A 12,467-nucleotide genomic window follows, 5' to 3' on the forward strand; every position below is an offset into this window, starting at 1 on the left:
TACCCTCATAAGCCAATTGGAGGGCTGGACCAGGGAGGAGTCAATGTAGTGTGAAGGGGTGTGTTCAAGAGCTGAGAGGGAGTATTGTTAATGCAATCACACAAAAAGTGTTCCCACCACACACTGTATTCCACTCTAGTTTACTACTGACGTCCCTCAGTGCAAATTAATGGAGGTTGAACTCTTCTGCAAAGATGAATGTGAGAAAATTCCTAAATCCAGATGTGTTAAATTGGAAGAGGCTAATCCAAACAGTATTAAGTGAAGGGTGTGCACATTTTTGCAACCTAATCTAAATCATATAATCAGATGAGAAGAAAAGAGGATATTTTACCCTAACAGTTACTGTGGTACAGGATGAGTGCTGATTATGTGAGTGAATGGGCTCTAATGGGGGTGTAGAAGTGGCAGGAATGTGGAGACGGACAACTTCTCTCGTTGACTACACCAACTCGTGTGTCATTTATTTGAAACAGAGCAAGACAATTTACATCGCGCTGCCCAAAAACACAACAACTCTATGTCGAGCTGACGTCACTCAGAAAACCAGACTTTCTTAAAGGGACCGTGTCTCCTTAACCCTGAGAAGCACACAATATAACTGTGTGTGTTAAACATACCCAAACCACAGATTATGGTGAATAATGTCCATAGAGTCCGCCACAGGGGCATCATTTTACTTGGCCAAACCTTATGCAACCTCACCAGTGTCATATCTTTAACAGTGTAATTGTTGTGAGGAGGCACTCAGTTCATATTATCCCTCCTTTCGGACGGACAGATCCTTTCCTCCTGTCCTGCCTCAGTCTGCTTGAGCTGTAACTCATCTGTCACTCGGCCTTTAAACCAATCATATTCATTCTCACCAGCCTCAATGATCAAGCCTAAACCTAATATATCTTATATATACAGCATCTCCTGCCTCCCCCCTCTTGTTCTTCCCCTATTACCCAATATCAATGTCCATGCTGTTCGCTGTGGGAGGGATTTCTCATCTCAGGCAATGAGATCAAAAGAAAGGCTCTGTCGTTCATTTTGCTCAGCCCTCCTCTATGTGAACGCAGTCAGACAGCACAGAGGAGACAGACACACACACAAACACACACACACATTCAGGTGCAGTGATGATGCGTGCTGGTTTCCTCCTCCTGCTCTTCCTCACAGGTAAGACAAAAGTTCATTATGATTCAGTGTGAGGTGCTGATTAAATATTCCCCTCTGTTTTGGATGCATGCCACAGTACGCCTCCTTCCTAAACTTTCATGCCATATTAGATATGAAAGATGACTGTCAGTCCTTTCAGTCAAATATCAGTCCATTTGCTTTATCATTAAGTCCATTTGTCTGACTTGAGAAAAGGATTAGTGATGTTGTTAATTGCTGCCATACTGTTGCTTTGCCATTTTTGAGACAGACATAAAGTAACTGATGGTACAAAGCAAACCAAACTTGATGGGTTTTTTTTCATGCTTGACTTTGATAGATGACAGAACAGGGTTAATTGTGGTGACAAAGGAAATGAGAGTAATCGCTATATATGAGAGGTCAAATGTTTGTATTTAGCTGATAAATTACTGACTGCCACCAGACATCTGCCGATACATTAGACATAGACTGATTACATGCAAAAGTTGATATTTTTATTACAAATATATTACATGAAAAGTGGAGCAGCTGACAACATCATCAGGGTCAGAAATTAAAGGTTGCTAAATGTTTGCTGTAGCTGCTAAATCTTTTTTTTTTGTACCAGCCACTTCTACCAACCACAGATTTTATTGCGCCTTTATGGAGACACTGTGTCTTTTTTTTTTTACACTAGATAAGGTATCTTCTCAGAAAGTGTGCAGTTACCAGGACGTTCTAGACTACCTGAACCTGACCAGAGGTAATGAGGCATTCACGTCGACGCGACCCGTTCTGGACCACACACACCTCACCACAGTACAACTGGATATCTCCCTCTATTCTATTCTAGCTGTGGTAAGCCGTAAACTCATGCAGTGTGTATGTGTGCATGGATGTATATGTGTGCTTTTAATTTAAACTGTGTGTAGTTTGCGTGCTGATCTGTGCTCGAGTGTAAAGTGTGTGTTTGTTCATAGACTGAGAAAATCCAGACCTTCGTTCCTTTCATCTGGATTGAGATGGTGAGTATGTAATCTATACTCTTTCCCATGCTTCCCACTCTTACTGTCTTCTTAGTGTTGGAATTGTTGGCTATTTACATATAACACAACTGTTTATATTCTATTTTTTGTTTTTATTTGCTTTTGTTGTATTTTCTCCCCTGCTGTATCCTATGACTTTTGCTCCTGCAACAAACCAATTTCCCCATAGGTTTCAGTGAAGTATAATCTAATCTTATCTTGGTTTTGACTTGAGATATCCCTTTCGATCTCTCTCCTCTAGTGGAAAAGCTCTTTCTGCCAACATGACTTCACTATTACGGCCTTTTCATCATATCCTGCTGTGTTTTTTCTCCCCGACACAGCACAATCTGTTTCAATCTCTTCTCTTGTTTCGTCTTTCTTGATCATTTTCTCCCGCCTTGCTGCTGCAGAATTGGAACAATGAGCTCATCTCCTGGGACCCTTCGCAGTTTTGTGGAATCAGTCAGATTGCTCTTCCCCAAAATATGCTGTGGAAGCCAGATCTCTTCATCTATGAGATGTGAGCACGCGCACACACATACAGCACACACTAATTCATGATGAGCTGATGACTATGCTATACATTGCCTATTTTGTAGGAAGCTGAACTTGAGAGTATTTGTAGTACAGTACATGACAGCTGCATTGAGTAAAGTATGAGTGACTCAACTGAAATGTAATATGGCTAATATTGGTATACGCTCTCTTTGTTTAGCGAGCAAACTGACCTTATGTTTAGACTGACTTAAGTACACAGTGTGGTTATTATAGTCATTGAATTCACAGATTTATTTAGCAGAAGTTTGTTTCACCAGAAATGACTGCAGTGCATGGAAAAATGTGCTATTAATGGAACCTGATAATCCTATGTGTGTTAATATTTGTGTATGTGTGTGTGTGTATGTGTGTGTGTGTGCTCCCAGGACACAAAAGGATGAAACCATCCTAAACCCCTATCTGTATGTGACACACAAGGGAATTGTCTCCATTGAGGAAGACCTGAAGGTGGTCAGCTCCTGTAAGATGGACGTCCACAAGTTCCCCTTCGACACACAGCGATGCAGCATCACCTTCAGCACTGTCATGTACACTGGTGAGTGACTGAACATTTGTATGTGTGATTTATCCACCTTAACTCGAACAACTTGGACCTTTCATTTGTAAGCACCAATAGTAAGCCTCCAATTTCTTCCTCCCTGCCTTCCTGGTTTCCTTTCATATCTCCCTCTCTCTGCTCCTCAGTCGATGAAGTGCGACTCATCCCTGTCTCCAACTCGTCTCGGGCCACACAGTCTTCTCTTGAGTTGATGCTGACCCAGGGAGAGTGGGAGTTCCTCAACCTATTAGTCACCAACGTCACTTTCAGCTTCAATCGAGGGGACTGGGATCAGATAATATACACTGTACGCAACGCAAGAAGACATGGAGAAACAACGCTTTTGAATTCTAACAGCAAGCCCTTAAAGGAATGCTGTAAATTTTAGATGATTATTTTTCTTCACTACATACCTGTTGCATTAAGGCAACCCTTTAATAGACTCTTCTGTCACATTCATCATATTTACCTGAACATCATCCAGCCTGACCCTTGACCATCTCCTCCTAGATCACCATGAGGAGGAGGCCCCTCCTCCATGTTGTCAACTTCTTGTTGCCCATCCTGTTCTTCCTGAGTCTGGATCTGGCCTCATTCCTCATCTCAGATCATCGAGGGGAGAAGCTGGGCTTCAAGGTCACCGTGCTGCTGGCCATCTCAGTCCTGCTGCTCATCTTAAACGACATCCTGCCCTCCATGTCCAACAAGACTCCACTCATAGGTACAACACACACTCACACATTTAGCTTAACTGATTTCATATCAGCCATAAGAGTACGTCTATTTTATTTGTTTTCCTCCTCCCAGCGACCTACTGCATTGTGATTTTTGCTCTGATGCTGCTGAGTCTCTTGGAGACGATCTTGGTGACGTATCTGATGGAGAAAGACTCTCCATCCCAGGAGAACCTCAGCCTGAGGGACGACTGTGAGGACGAACAGGACAAAGACAAATCTCACAACTGTGACAGAGGTGATGAGGCTTATTATAACATACAGAGAAAGAGGAAAGGTGACAAAGAGGTTACAACCAAGTTATGCAGAAGTTTACATCCTCTCTAACTGATTCTGTATTTCCAACTAATCTCTATCCATTCCTGGCCCTGGATCTCTCATTACCTGATAATGTAATGTGATGCTAATATTCAAAACTGTGTAATTGCTCTGATTATTACACCTGCCATCAATATGATCTTGACAAAAATTACTACCTAAATGCATCCTAATTATTTAGTTGGTTGCAAACAACAACACAAGGTAGGAAATATATATCGCCATCATCATACATCTCTCTCAAACCCTTTTCTACATGTCCATTGCTGACCCTTTGAGTTTTTACTGGGTCAGTTTAATATAACCAACACTTTTGTATTTCCTCTCTTACGGTTGCTGTATTTTTCACATGAAATGTTACCAATATGGTATGGTAGGCACTCACTTACACACATCATTATTATTATTATTTGAAGCTGCTGGAGAACATCCTCTAAGTTTACTATGTTCCCAAATTCCCTCACCACTTTCAATCTAAACTCTGGATTCATACCATCTTTTCTGACGTCTTACCACAAGAGGGCGTGATCAGGCCATCTAGCCTGCATTGTCAGAGAGACAGTGGTTCGGACTGGCCTACATTTCCCACTGCTTTGAAGTTCCTCATTGTGTTTTAGTTAATTGGTCTCCTCCAGCAGGAAGAGGGAGCTCAGTCCTCACGCTTACAAAACTGATATGCAGCACTGATCATTTTCATAGCAGCACCTCTAGTTTGTAACAAAGGTAATTTTGTCCATGTTATCTGGTTACGTTCCATCTTATAATGGTTTTACGGAGAGAATGAATACTCAGTAACTGTGTTTTTAGGTTGTTGGCTGTAATGCTTTTCTCAATACTCTGACTCAGGGTGTGCTGACGGTTATAAAACATGAATGGTGGTGAATTATGTTTCATGTATAACAACTAATGTGTCAGTCCTATGTTTTCAGAGGGGAAAAGACAGACTTGCTGTGCCTGCATCTGTGATGTGTCTGGTGTCAACACACCATGTCAACTACTGCCTGTGGCTGAAGAGGTTAGTATTGTGTTGCTGTTGAATTATGTAACTTTTGTTATACTTGTTGCCAGAGGTGGGGACTCGAGTCTTGACTTGATGCATGAAGAGAAGACTTGAGACTTGCCTTGACTTGGGTTCTGGTGACTTGGGACTTGAGTTTGACTTGTACTCTGATGACTTGAAAAGGTTTCTAAAGTCTTGACAAAAGATCTTGTGTGTTTGTGTAAATGACTTGAAAGTGATCAGATTTGTTCCACCAGACAACTGAATTTAATTAATTTTATTTTCTCTGAATTTGTATGGAGTGATTGAATTTATTAAAGTTGAATCTGATTATAGAAATCAAACTCATTATGCTCTTAAGTTTTTATCCTATTAAAACCATACTGCTTTGAAAAGTCCTAGATATTTAGTTAAGATATTAAATTGATACTGGACTCTTGATTTGTTCTGACTTGACTTGCTGTTCTACATTTAGACTTGAGACTTGACATTAATGACTTGGACTTGACTTGGTAATATACATTTAGATTTGGGACTTGACTTGAGACTTGTGCCTCAAGACTTGAGCAAAGTTGACTTGGTCACACCTCTGCTTGTTGCAAAAAATAAGTGTCAAATACAGTATCATCAGTCTTAGCAGGAGAATAATCAACTTCAACATTCATCTACCAAATCCAGGTTGGTAACAGCAGACAGTCAGGTGAGTCTGGTGTGTTACTGCTGATCCTGGAGGAGCTGAGGGAGCTGCAGAAAAGCCTGGCTCCGCTCCTCAGCAGCAAGCAGGAAGCAGGGAAGACCGGCTACTGGACCAGAGCGGCCAGAAGAATCAACACAGCTTTCTTCATTTGCTATGTCATCGCTGTCTCACTTTTTCTAATATTCATGTGTATAGAATGGAGCATTTAGAGATGACAAGAATGTTATATCATTGTTGGAGTTTTGTAAGCTTTACCAGTCACCTGATATATGTTCACCTGTATGTGTGACAGTTCATTTGGGTGAAAAATGTCAACTAAAGTATTCACAGTTGTGTTGTTGTTCTTTCCCTGCTCTTAAGCAAGGCACTTAACAGTTGTTGTTTGGTGTATTGCATTTATTGTGATTGTTGCTTTGCTGTTTGCCCAGAACACATGGAGTGTATATTGAGGTGCCATTCTCACCTGTCTTTGTGTGTTATTCTGTTCAACTTACTGCTCTCTACTGTGGCACTATGCTGTTAAACATCATTATAGCCCAGTTTGCCCCTCAGTCTCTTTCCAACACAGCTCCTGCCTCCTCCTCTCCTATCAGGCCATTAAGAATTACTGTGATATCCGTTGTGGGAGTGACCGCTAACTTCAAATGCCTGTTACACTGACCAATAAAATAAAAAAAAAGGTTTGTCGTTCAATTTGCCCAGTGTATAAGTGGCATTATTGCTGCAACAGACTTACTAACACTGTCAGACAGCAGGGGAAGGACACAGAGATACACATTTGCTCTCTCCTCACGTAGATTACACTTCACATGCTGCTCTACACACATACACACTCACAGGTGCAGTTATAATGTGTATTGGTCTTCTTTTGCTACTCTTCCTCTCAGGTAAGCTATAATAATGTTCAGTATATTGCATGGTGTGTGAGGTGTTATCTGGAACGTTCTTGCAGTTTGGATGAATGATAAACTTCTTTCCCAAACATTCTGGTGATGAGTAGGAGTGCTGATGCTGAGGCTTGTTAACTTAATTAAACAGCAGTGCCTTTTCTTTATCACTTTATTATATACTGTCTTACTAAAAACTCTAAGGGTAAGAAACTGGAAAGATGGAATGGTTTTCTATGTTTCTATGCTCTGTTTTTTTTCCCATTTGCATGCCGCTGTTTGGGTCCTGCAGAAAGGGTTTATGGTGATGAAACTAATCAGTAGCCACAATAAGACTTCCAGTGTGAAACTGTCAGCAGTAAATGTCTTGTTGACAAACATGTATTTCAGAGGTTTCTGATTAATACTGAATACCAAAAATTTAAAAAGTGAGAATTGCAACGGATGAATATGAAATTATCATTATTTCTTTTCAAAATGACCTTTTAACAGCTTATATTTACAATCAAGGGCCATTAGATTGCATTAGATTAGAAGCATCTTGGGAGAACAGAATCAAGCTTTTAAACCCATAGCTGGGTAGAAATGCGTGCTGCTGGCCTTGATTTGATCAACATGCAACATTTGGTGGTATAGCAGCTCTAATGGAGAGCCTTAATTAAACTCAAAGGACTGTAAAATGCTCACATTTAACCATCAATCAGTGGATTAATATAGAGCGAACATCTCACATGTCTGCCAACGCCCAAACTGTTAGAACTCATAATGGCCTCTCAGTGACCACAACCAGCACTACTTGAAAGGATTTTGGTTTTCAGAAGTGAGTGACTTTCAACCATGGATTCATACCCAGAGCAGGTAACAATTTGCAGGGTGTCTGTAGGATAGGTTAATGCTGCGTACTTAGAATACTAGTACATAAATAGATTTTTTTTATGACAAAAATGCATTAAGTAACTGAGAGAGCACATAACTCTGACATCAAGGCAAATACAGTGGCAAGCAAATTGTAGTTTAAAAGCGAAATTTAGAGATGGAAAATCAGCGTCACATTTCCCAGTTAATTCTACTGATGTTTTAAGAATATTTTCTCCCATAGAGAAACTGTGTTGATCTTTTGGCTGTAGATGGGGTGTCCTCTCAGAGTGGCTGTAGTTACCAGGATGTCTTGAACTACCTGAACCTGACCAAAAGTAATGAGCTGTACACATTGACACGGCCCGTTAGGAACCACACACAACCTACAGTGGTAAATCTGCATGTCACGCTCTATGCCATTCTAGATGTGGTAAGTGGTTTAAGGCTTTCAAATCATGTCCATTTGTCAGTGTATCTGTGTGTCTGTGTGTGTAAGTGTGTGTTGTTGTGTATAGCGTTAGTATGTTTATCTGTGCTTGAATATAGTTTGCTGCACAACAATTTTTAAGTGTTGATTTTTCAGTGACAATTACTTTGAGTTGTATTGATGGTTTGTTGATATTTGCTTACTCACAGATTGAGATAGACCAGAGATTCGTTCCTTACATCTGGGTTGAGATGGTGAGTTCTCTCAGGGTGATTCACTTTGTTTAAAACAAATGATAACATGATGCATCTCTGACCTCTCACCCTGTTAGGAAACTCAAGTGTCTTTCTGGTTTTTTAAATGGCATCATCTCATCCATTTCTTTTTCTCTCAGTCCCCCATGACTATTGTCCCTCTTTATCATTTTCTTTTTTCTTTCATTGCTTTCATTTGTTGGGAATTTTCCTCTGGTTGTCTTCTGCAGATGTGGAAGAATGAGTACATCTCCTGGCAGCCGGATGCGTTCTGTGGAATCAATCGAGTTACTCTTCCTATTGAAGCTCTGTGGACGCCAGACATCAGTATTGCTGAGATGTAAGTGTGAATGTATGTGTGCGCACATGCATACACACACACACACACACACACACACACACACTCTTATTACTTTGGATGTGAAATGATGCAGTTACTATCAGACTCGTGCGAAGTCTCAGCAATAACTTGAGGATATTTTAAATCACATCAGAAGAGAACAACAGCACTGTTTTGATGTTGCCCCCATTTGAGGGTACAAAAAGTATTTAAACAGATTATGCGTATTCTTACTGTACAATGACTTCTAAAAGTCTGAAGCCCATAAACATCACCAGACTCTTGTCATATCCTCTCTTTGTAGACAGAGGGAAATGACTATATTGTTTACTTTCTGAATGTAGCATTCAATGCATTTATTTCATATCATATCACACTGTAGATTTAGTTATGCAGTATTCCATAAAGAAAGAGCCATCCATAATATACTGATACAAGCAAATTGCCATAATGTGTGTCTGTGTGTGTGTGTGTGTGTGTGCGTGTTTTTTCTTCTAGGACAGAGAAGGCTAAGACCTCTCCAAGTCTATATCTCTCCATTCGCAACAATGGGGAGGTCCTTATGAAGAACGACCTGGTGATGGTCAGCCGCTGCAAGATGAAAATCTACAGTTTTCCCTTTGACACCCAGAACTGTGACCTCACATTTAGCTCAGTCATGTACCCAGGTGAGGGAGTGGCAATCTTTGTGTCCAAGTGCGCCTGTCTGTGTGAGTGTGTATGTGCGTGTGCTGCAACAATTTTTATGGCTTATTGTCTACGTCACACACACACCACCAGGCACCCTGGGTTAGCTCATAATTTCCTTCTCTCCTGCCTCAGTCGATGAACTGCAGCTCCACTCACAGTTGGATAAAGAGTGGTATAAAATTCAGGGCGAGGACGAGTGGATGTTAGTCAGCCTGACAGTCGACCCTTTCAGTAGCAGCGGCTCAGAAGGTCATGGCAGCATCAAATACACTGTACGCATTACAAGATGGACACATGAGCAGATTAGTGCAGATTAGTTGTTTTTTCCAACACAAATGCTAAACAGTTGCTTTGGCTGAATTTGTCAAACCCGCCTGAAGTCCATCCAGCCTGACCCTTGACCTTCTCCTCCTAGTTCACCATAAAGAGGAGACCCGTCCTCTACATCGTCAACTTCCTGTTGCCCATCCTGTTCTTCCTGTTTCTGGACTTGGCCTCCTTCCTCCTCTCAGACAGCGGGGGGGAGAAGCTGGGCTTCAAAGTCACCGTGCTGCTTGCTGTCACGGTGCTGCAGCTCATCCTCAACGACATTCTGCCCGCTACGTCCAACAGGATTCCACTTATAGGTAAAGAGCTCCGGCTCGGTCGTTCATATGAACAGGAACAGTACATACTGATACAGAGAGTATTATTTGTCTGTATTAATGATACTGCTTGCTCTTCACAGCGACCTACTGCATTGGGATTTTTTCTCTGATGCTGCTGAGTGTCCTGGAGACGATCTTGGTGATGTATCTGATAGGGAAAGACTCTCCATCCCAGGAGAAGGAGGCAGACGCTGGCTGCAGCCTGAGCGAGGACTGTGGAGACAAACAGGACAGGGGCAACTCCCATAAATGTGACAGAGGTGAGACCCACTATAACAAAGAAAAAGAGGAACACTCATATATTGATGTGCCAGACCACAAAAAGACAGTAATCTTCCAGACAGTTATCAGGTCATAATGACTACCTTCAGTTATTTTCTGTCACATGCACACTTATAATACATAACGGTGAATCATATTATTTTGAATATGGTATAATCATCCTTATGTCAAACCTATCCTTTCAGAAGGGAATAAATGGACTCGCTGTTCATGCCTGTGCGATGTGTCTGGTGGCGACACACCGTCCGAACTGCTGTCGGTGGCCAAAGAGGTTAGGACGGGGTTGCACTTCAATTCTGGTTCACAAAAAGCTCAATGTCAAATGACTGCAATCTTAGCAGGGTCATAATCCACTTCATAAACCTTAATCTACCACATGTCTGTTGCAGGGTAGTAGCAGCAAACTGACAGGAGAGTCCCATGGCTTGGAAAGTCTCTCCGAGGAGCTGAGGGAGCTGCAGAAAAGCCTGGCTCTGCTCCTCAGCAGCAAGGAGGAAGGAGGGAAGCCCGGCTACTGGACCAGAGTGGCCAAAAGAATCAACACAGCTTTCTTCATTTTCTATGCCACAGCAGCCACTGTGTTTTTAGCCATCATCTTTAGAACATGGAGTCCTGCGTAAAGATGTTAGCTAGATAATGAAAAAAGCATGATTTAAAAGCTTTGCAACAGCATTGAATTGAACTGAATTACTGTTTATTTATTCTGATGTGACTCAGGGCTGGAACAGCGTTTTTTTTTTCTTTTTTTTTCTTTTTTTTGCATCTTGTTCCACTGGAAGAATTGCACTCTAAAAAGCATAGCTGCACTGACCTTAGCAACACTGATGAGGAAAAGAGCACATGGCTGTTCAGATATATCACTACACAGGTCTTCAAATCCATGTATACAAAAAGAATTTGGTGAAGCATATGCAAAAAGAATTGAGTAATTTCTAGGTCTTGAAATGTTGCAGTATGGAAAAAACGGTTTACAGGCGTAGCTAATAGGGGCTGGGAAACATGACTGTCAGCATAAATCATATAGAACACTGGAAAAATTCTTGAAACCAGTTAAGAAATTAAGGTCTGGAAAAAATATGGGATTTTGAAAGCAAAATTGTTTAGGAACCTATTGCCTTAATCCTATTTTAGTCTTTCAGTAGTATTGCAAATATACACATCTGTTATTACAGTGAAACAGATCAATTACTTGAAATATCCAATATTTTGACACTGACTGTATTGTTAACTTCTAGTACACTGATATCTAGTCCTACATTAATGTGTCTTTAATATGTAATATGCACAATCCTTACATACAAAGAAGGGCTCCTATTAAACACATGTAGTCATAAAAATAGCCATCAAAATGAAGCATGCTGGTATATATATGCAAATGTTCTCACAGGTTCCTTAGATTCGTGTAGGAACCGTATGAAGTTCCTTTAAGATTTCCTTCAAGTATGGGAGGAACTGTTCCAATGCAGTGTTATTAATGGCTTTTGAATTCATAAAAGTTTTTTGTTTGTTTTAAGCTTTCTTGTTTGTCATTCTCTATGCGCAGCATGATGCTGCGTTGGGGCACTTTATGGAGAATTCATTTTCTTTCCATCCAGCAAATGAAAAACAAACGAAAGAAAATTGCACATATACATATACATATGCATATAGCCAACATAATGTATTCATTTAATGGAATGAGTGTCCTATGAACTGTTCGACATACTGGCTTGGATATGTATCGGACGCTTTCTGCTGTGGAAATAAAGAATAAAAAAAACTTAAACAATGCCCTCTTACATTTCCCATCATTTTACTTGATCAAACTTCCTCTCTAATGAAATTCTTCACTTTGAGAACAAACTTGCTATATGTGTGTTGTTGTATGCTGTTAGAAGAGGGAGTAATGAGACACAAGGCAAATTCAGGCCAGTCAGTCAGTCATCTGTCACTTTGTGAGATCATACGCTTCGTGAGATGGCCTCCAGAGGATGTCTTTGACTGCGAGATGCAGTGTTTCCCATAGAGGCAAAAAATCAAAAGTTGGTCAATGTATAGAAATTGATCTAATTTGATCTCTAATGCGCCTGATGTGTGCACATCAT

At 40.8% G+C, this 12,467-nt stretch overlaps 2 protein-coding genes across 2 annotated transcripts; both read left to right on the forward strand.

Moving 5' to 3' along the window:
- Nucleotides 1-1,127: 1,127 nt before the first annotated feature.
- Nucleotides 1,128-6,599, forward strand: LOC139915647 (5-hydroxytryptamine receptor 3A-like). The gene is made up of 9 exons (XM_078290918.1): nt 1,128-1,164; nt 1,823-1,983; nt 2,106-2,150; nt 2,564-2,673; nt 3,077-3,246; nt 3,396-3,556; nt 3,760-3,970; nt 4,057-4,221; nt 6,592-6,599. Exons 1-9 carry the CDS (start codon nt 1,128-1,130, stop codon nt 6,597-6,599), a joined length of 1,068 nt encoding a protein of 355 aa, XP_078147044.1.
- A 249-nt stretch (nt 6,600-6,848) lies between these two features.
- On the forward strand, nt 6,849-11,003 carry LOC144537851 (5-hydroxytryptamine receptor 3A-like). Its single transcript, XM_078290919.1, has 10 exons — nt 6,849-6,885; nt 8,013-8,173; nt 8,380-8,424; nt 8,655-8,764; nt 9,263-9,432; nt 9,587-9,726; nt 9,870-10,080; nt 10,182-10,361; nt 10,569-10,654; nt 10,773-11,003. The coding sequence occupies exons 1-10, from the start codon at nt 6,849-6,851 to the stop codon at nt 11,001-11,003; spliced, it is 1,371 nt and encodes a 456-aa protein (XP_078147045.1).
- The last annotated feature ends 1,464 nt before the right edge of the window (nt 11,004-12,467 follow it).

This window comes from Centroberyx gerrardi, chromosome 20 (genome assembly GCF_048128805.1).
Source record: "Centroberyx gerrardi isolate f3 chromosome 20, fCenGer3.hap1.cur.20231027, whole genome shotgun sequence".
NCBI classification, from domain to species: Eukaryota; Metazoa; Chordata; class Actinopteri; order Beryciformes; family Berycidae; genus Centroberyx; species Centroberyx gerrardi.

What these genes read in the sequence shown, in the direction of transcription:
- LOC139915647 (XM_078290918.1), top strand. Translation starts at nt 1,128, where the DNA reads ATGCGTGCTGGTTTCCTCCTCCTGCTCTTCCTCACAG. An exon ending in CCTCCTGCTCTTCCTCACAG is followed by an intron (nt 1,165 to 1,822) that starts GTAAGACAAAAG and finishes TTTTTACACTAG; the next exon opens with ATAAGGTATCTTCTCAGAAA. An exon ending in GGGATCAGATAATATACACT is followed by an intron (nt 3,557 to 3,759) that starts GTACGCAACGCA and finishes ATCTCCTCCTAG; the next exon opens with ATCACCATGAGGAGGAGGCC.
- LOC144537851 (XM_078290919.1), top strand. Translation starts at nt 6,849, where the DNA reads ATGTGTATTGGTCTTCTTTTGCTACTCTTCCTCTCAG. An exon ending in TCTATGCCATTCTAGATGTG is followed by an intron (nt 8,174 to 8,379) that starts GTAAGTGGTTTA and finishes GCTTACTCACAG; the next exon opens with ATTGAGATAGACCAGAGATT. An exon ending in TGCTGTCGGTGGCCAAAGAG is followed by an intron (nt 10,655 to 10,772) that starts GTTAGGACGGGG and finishes TGTCTGTTGCAG; the next exon opens with GGTAGTAGCAGCAAACTGAC.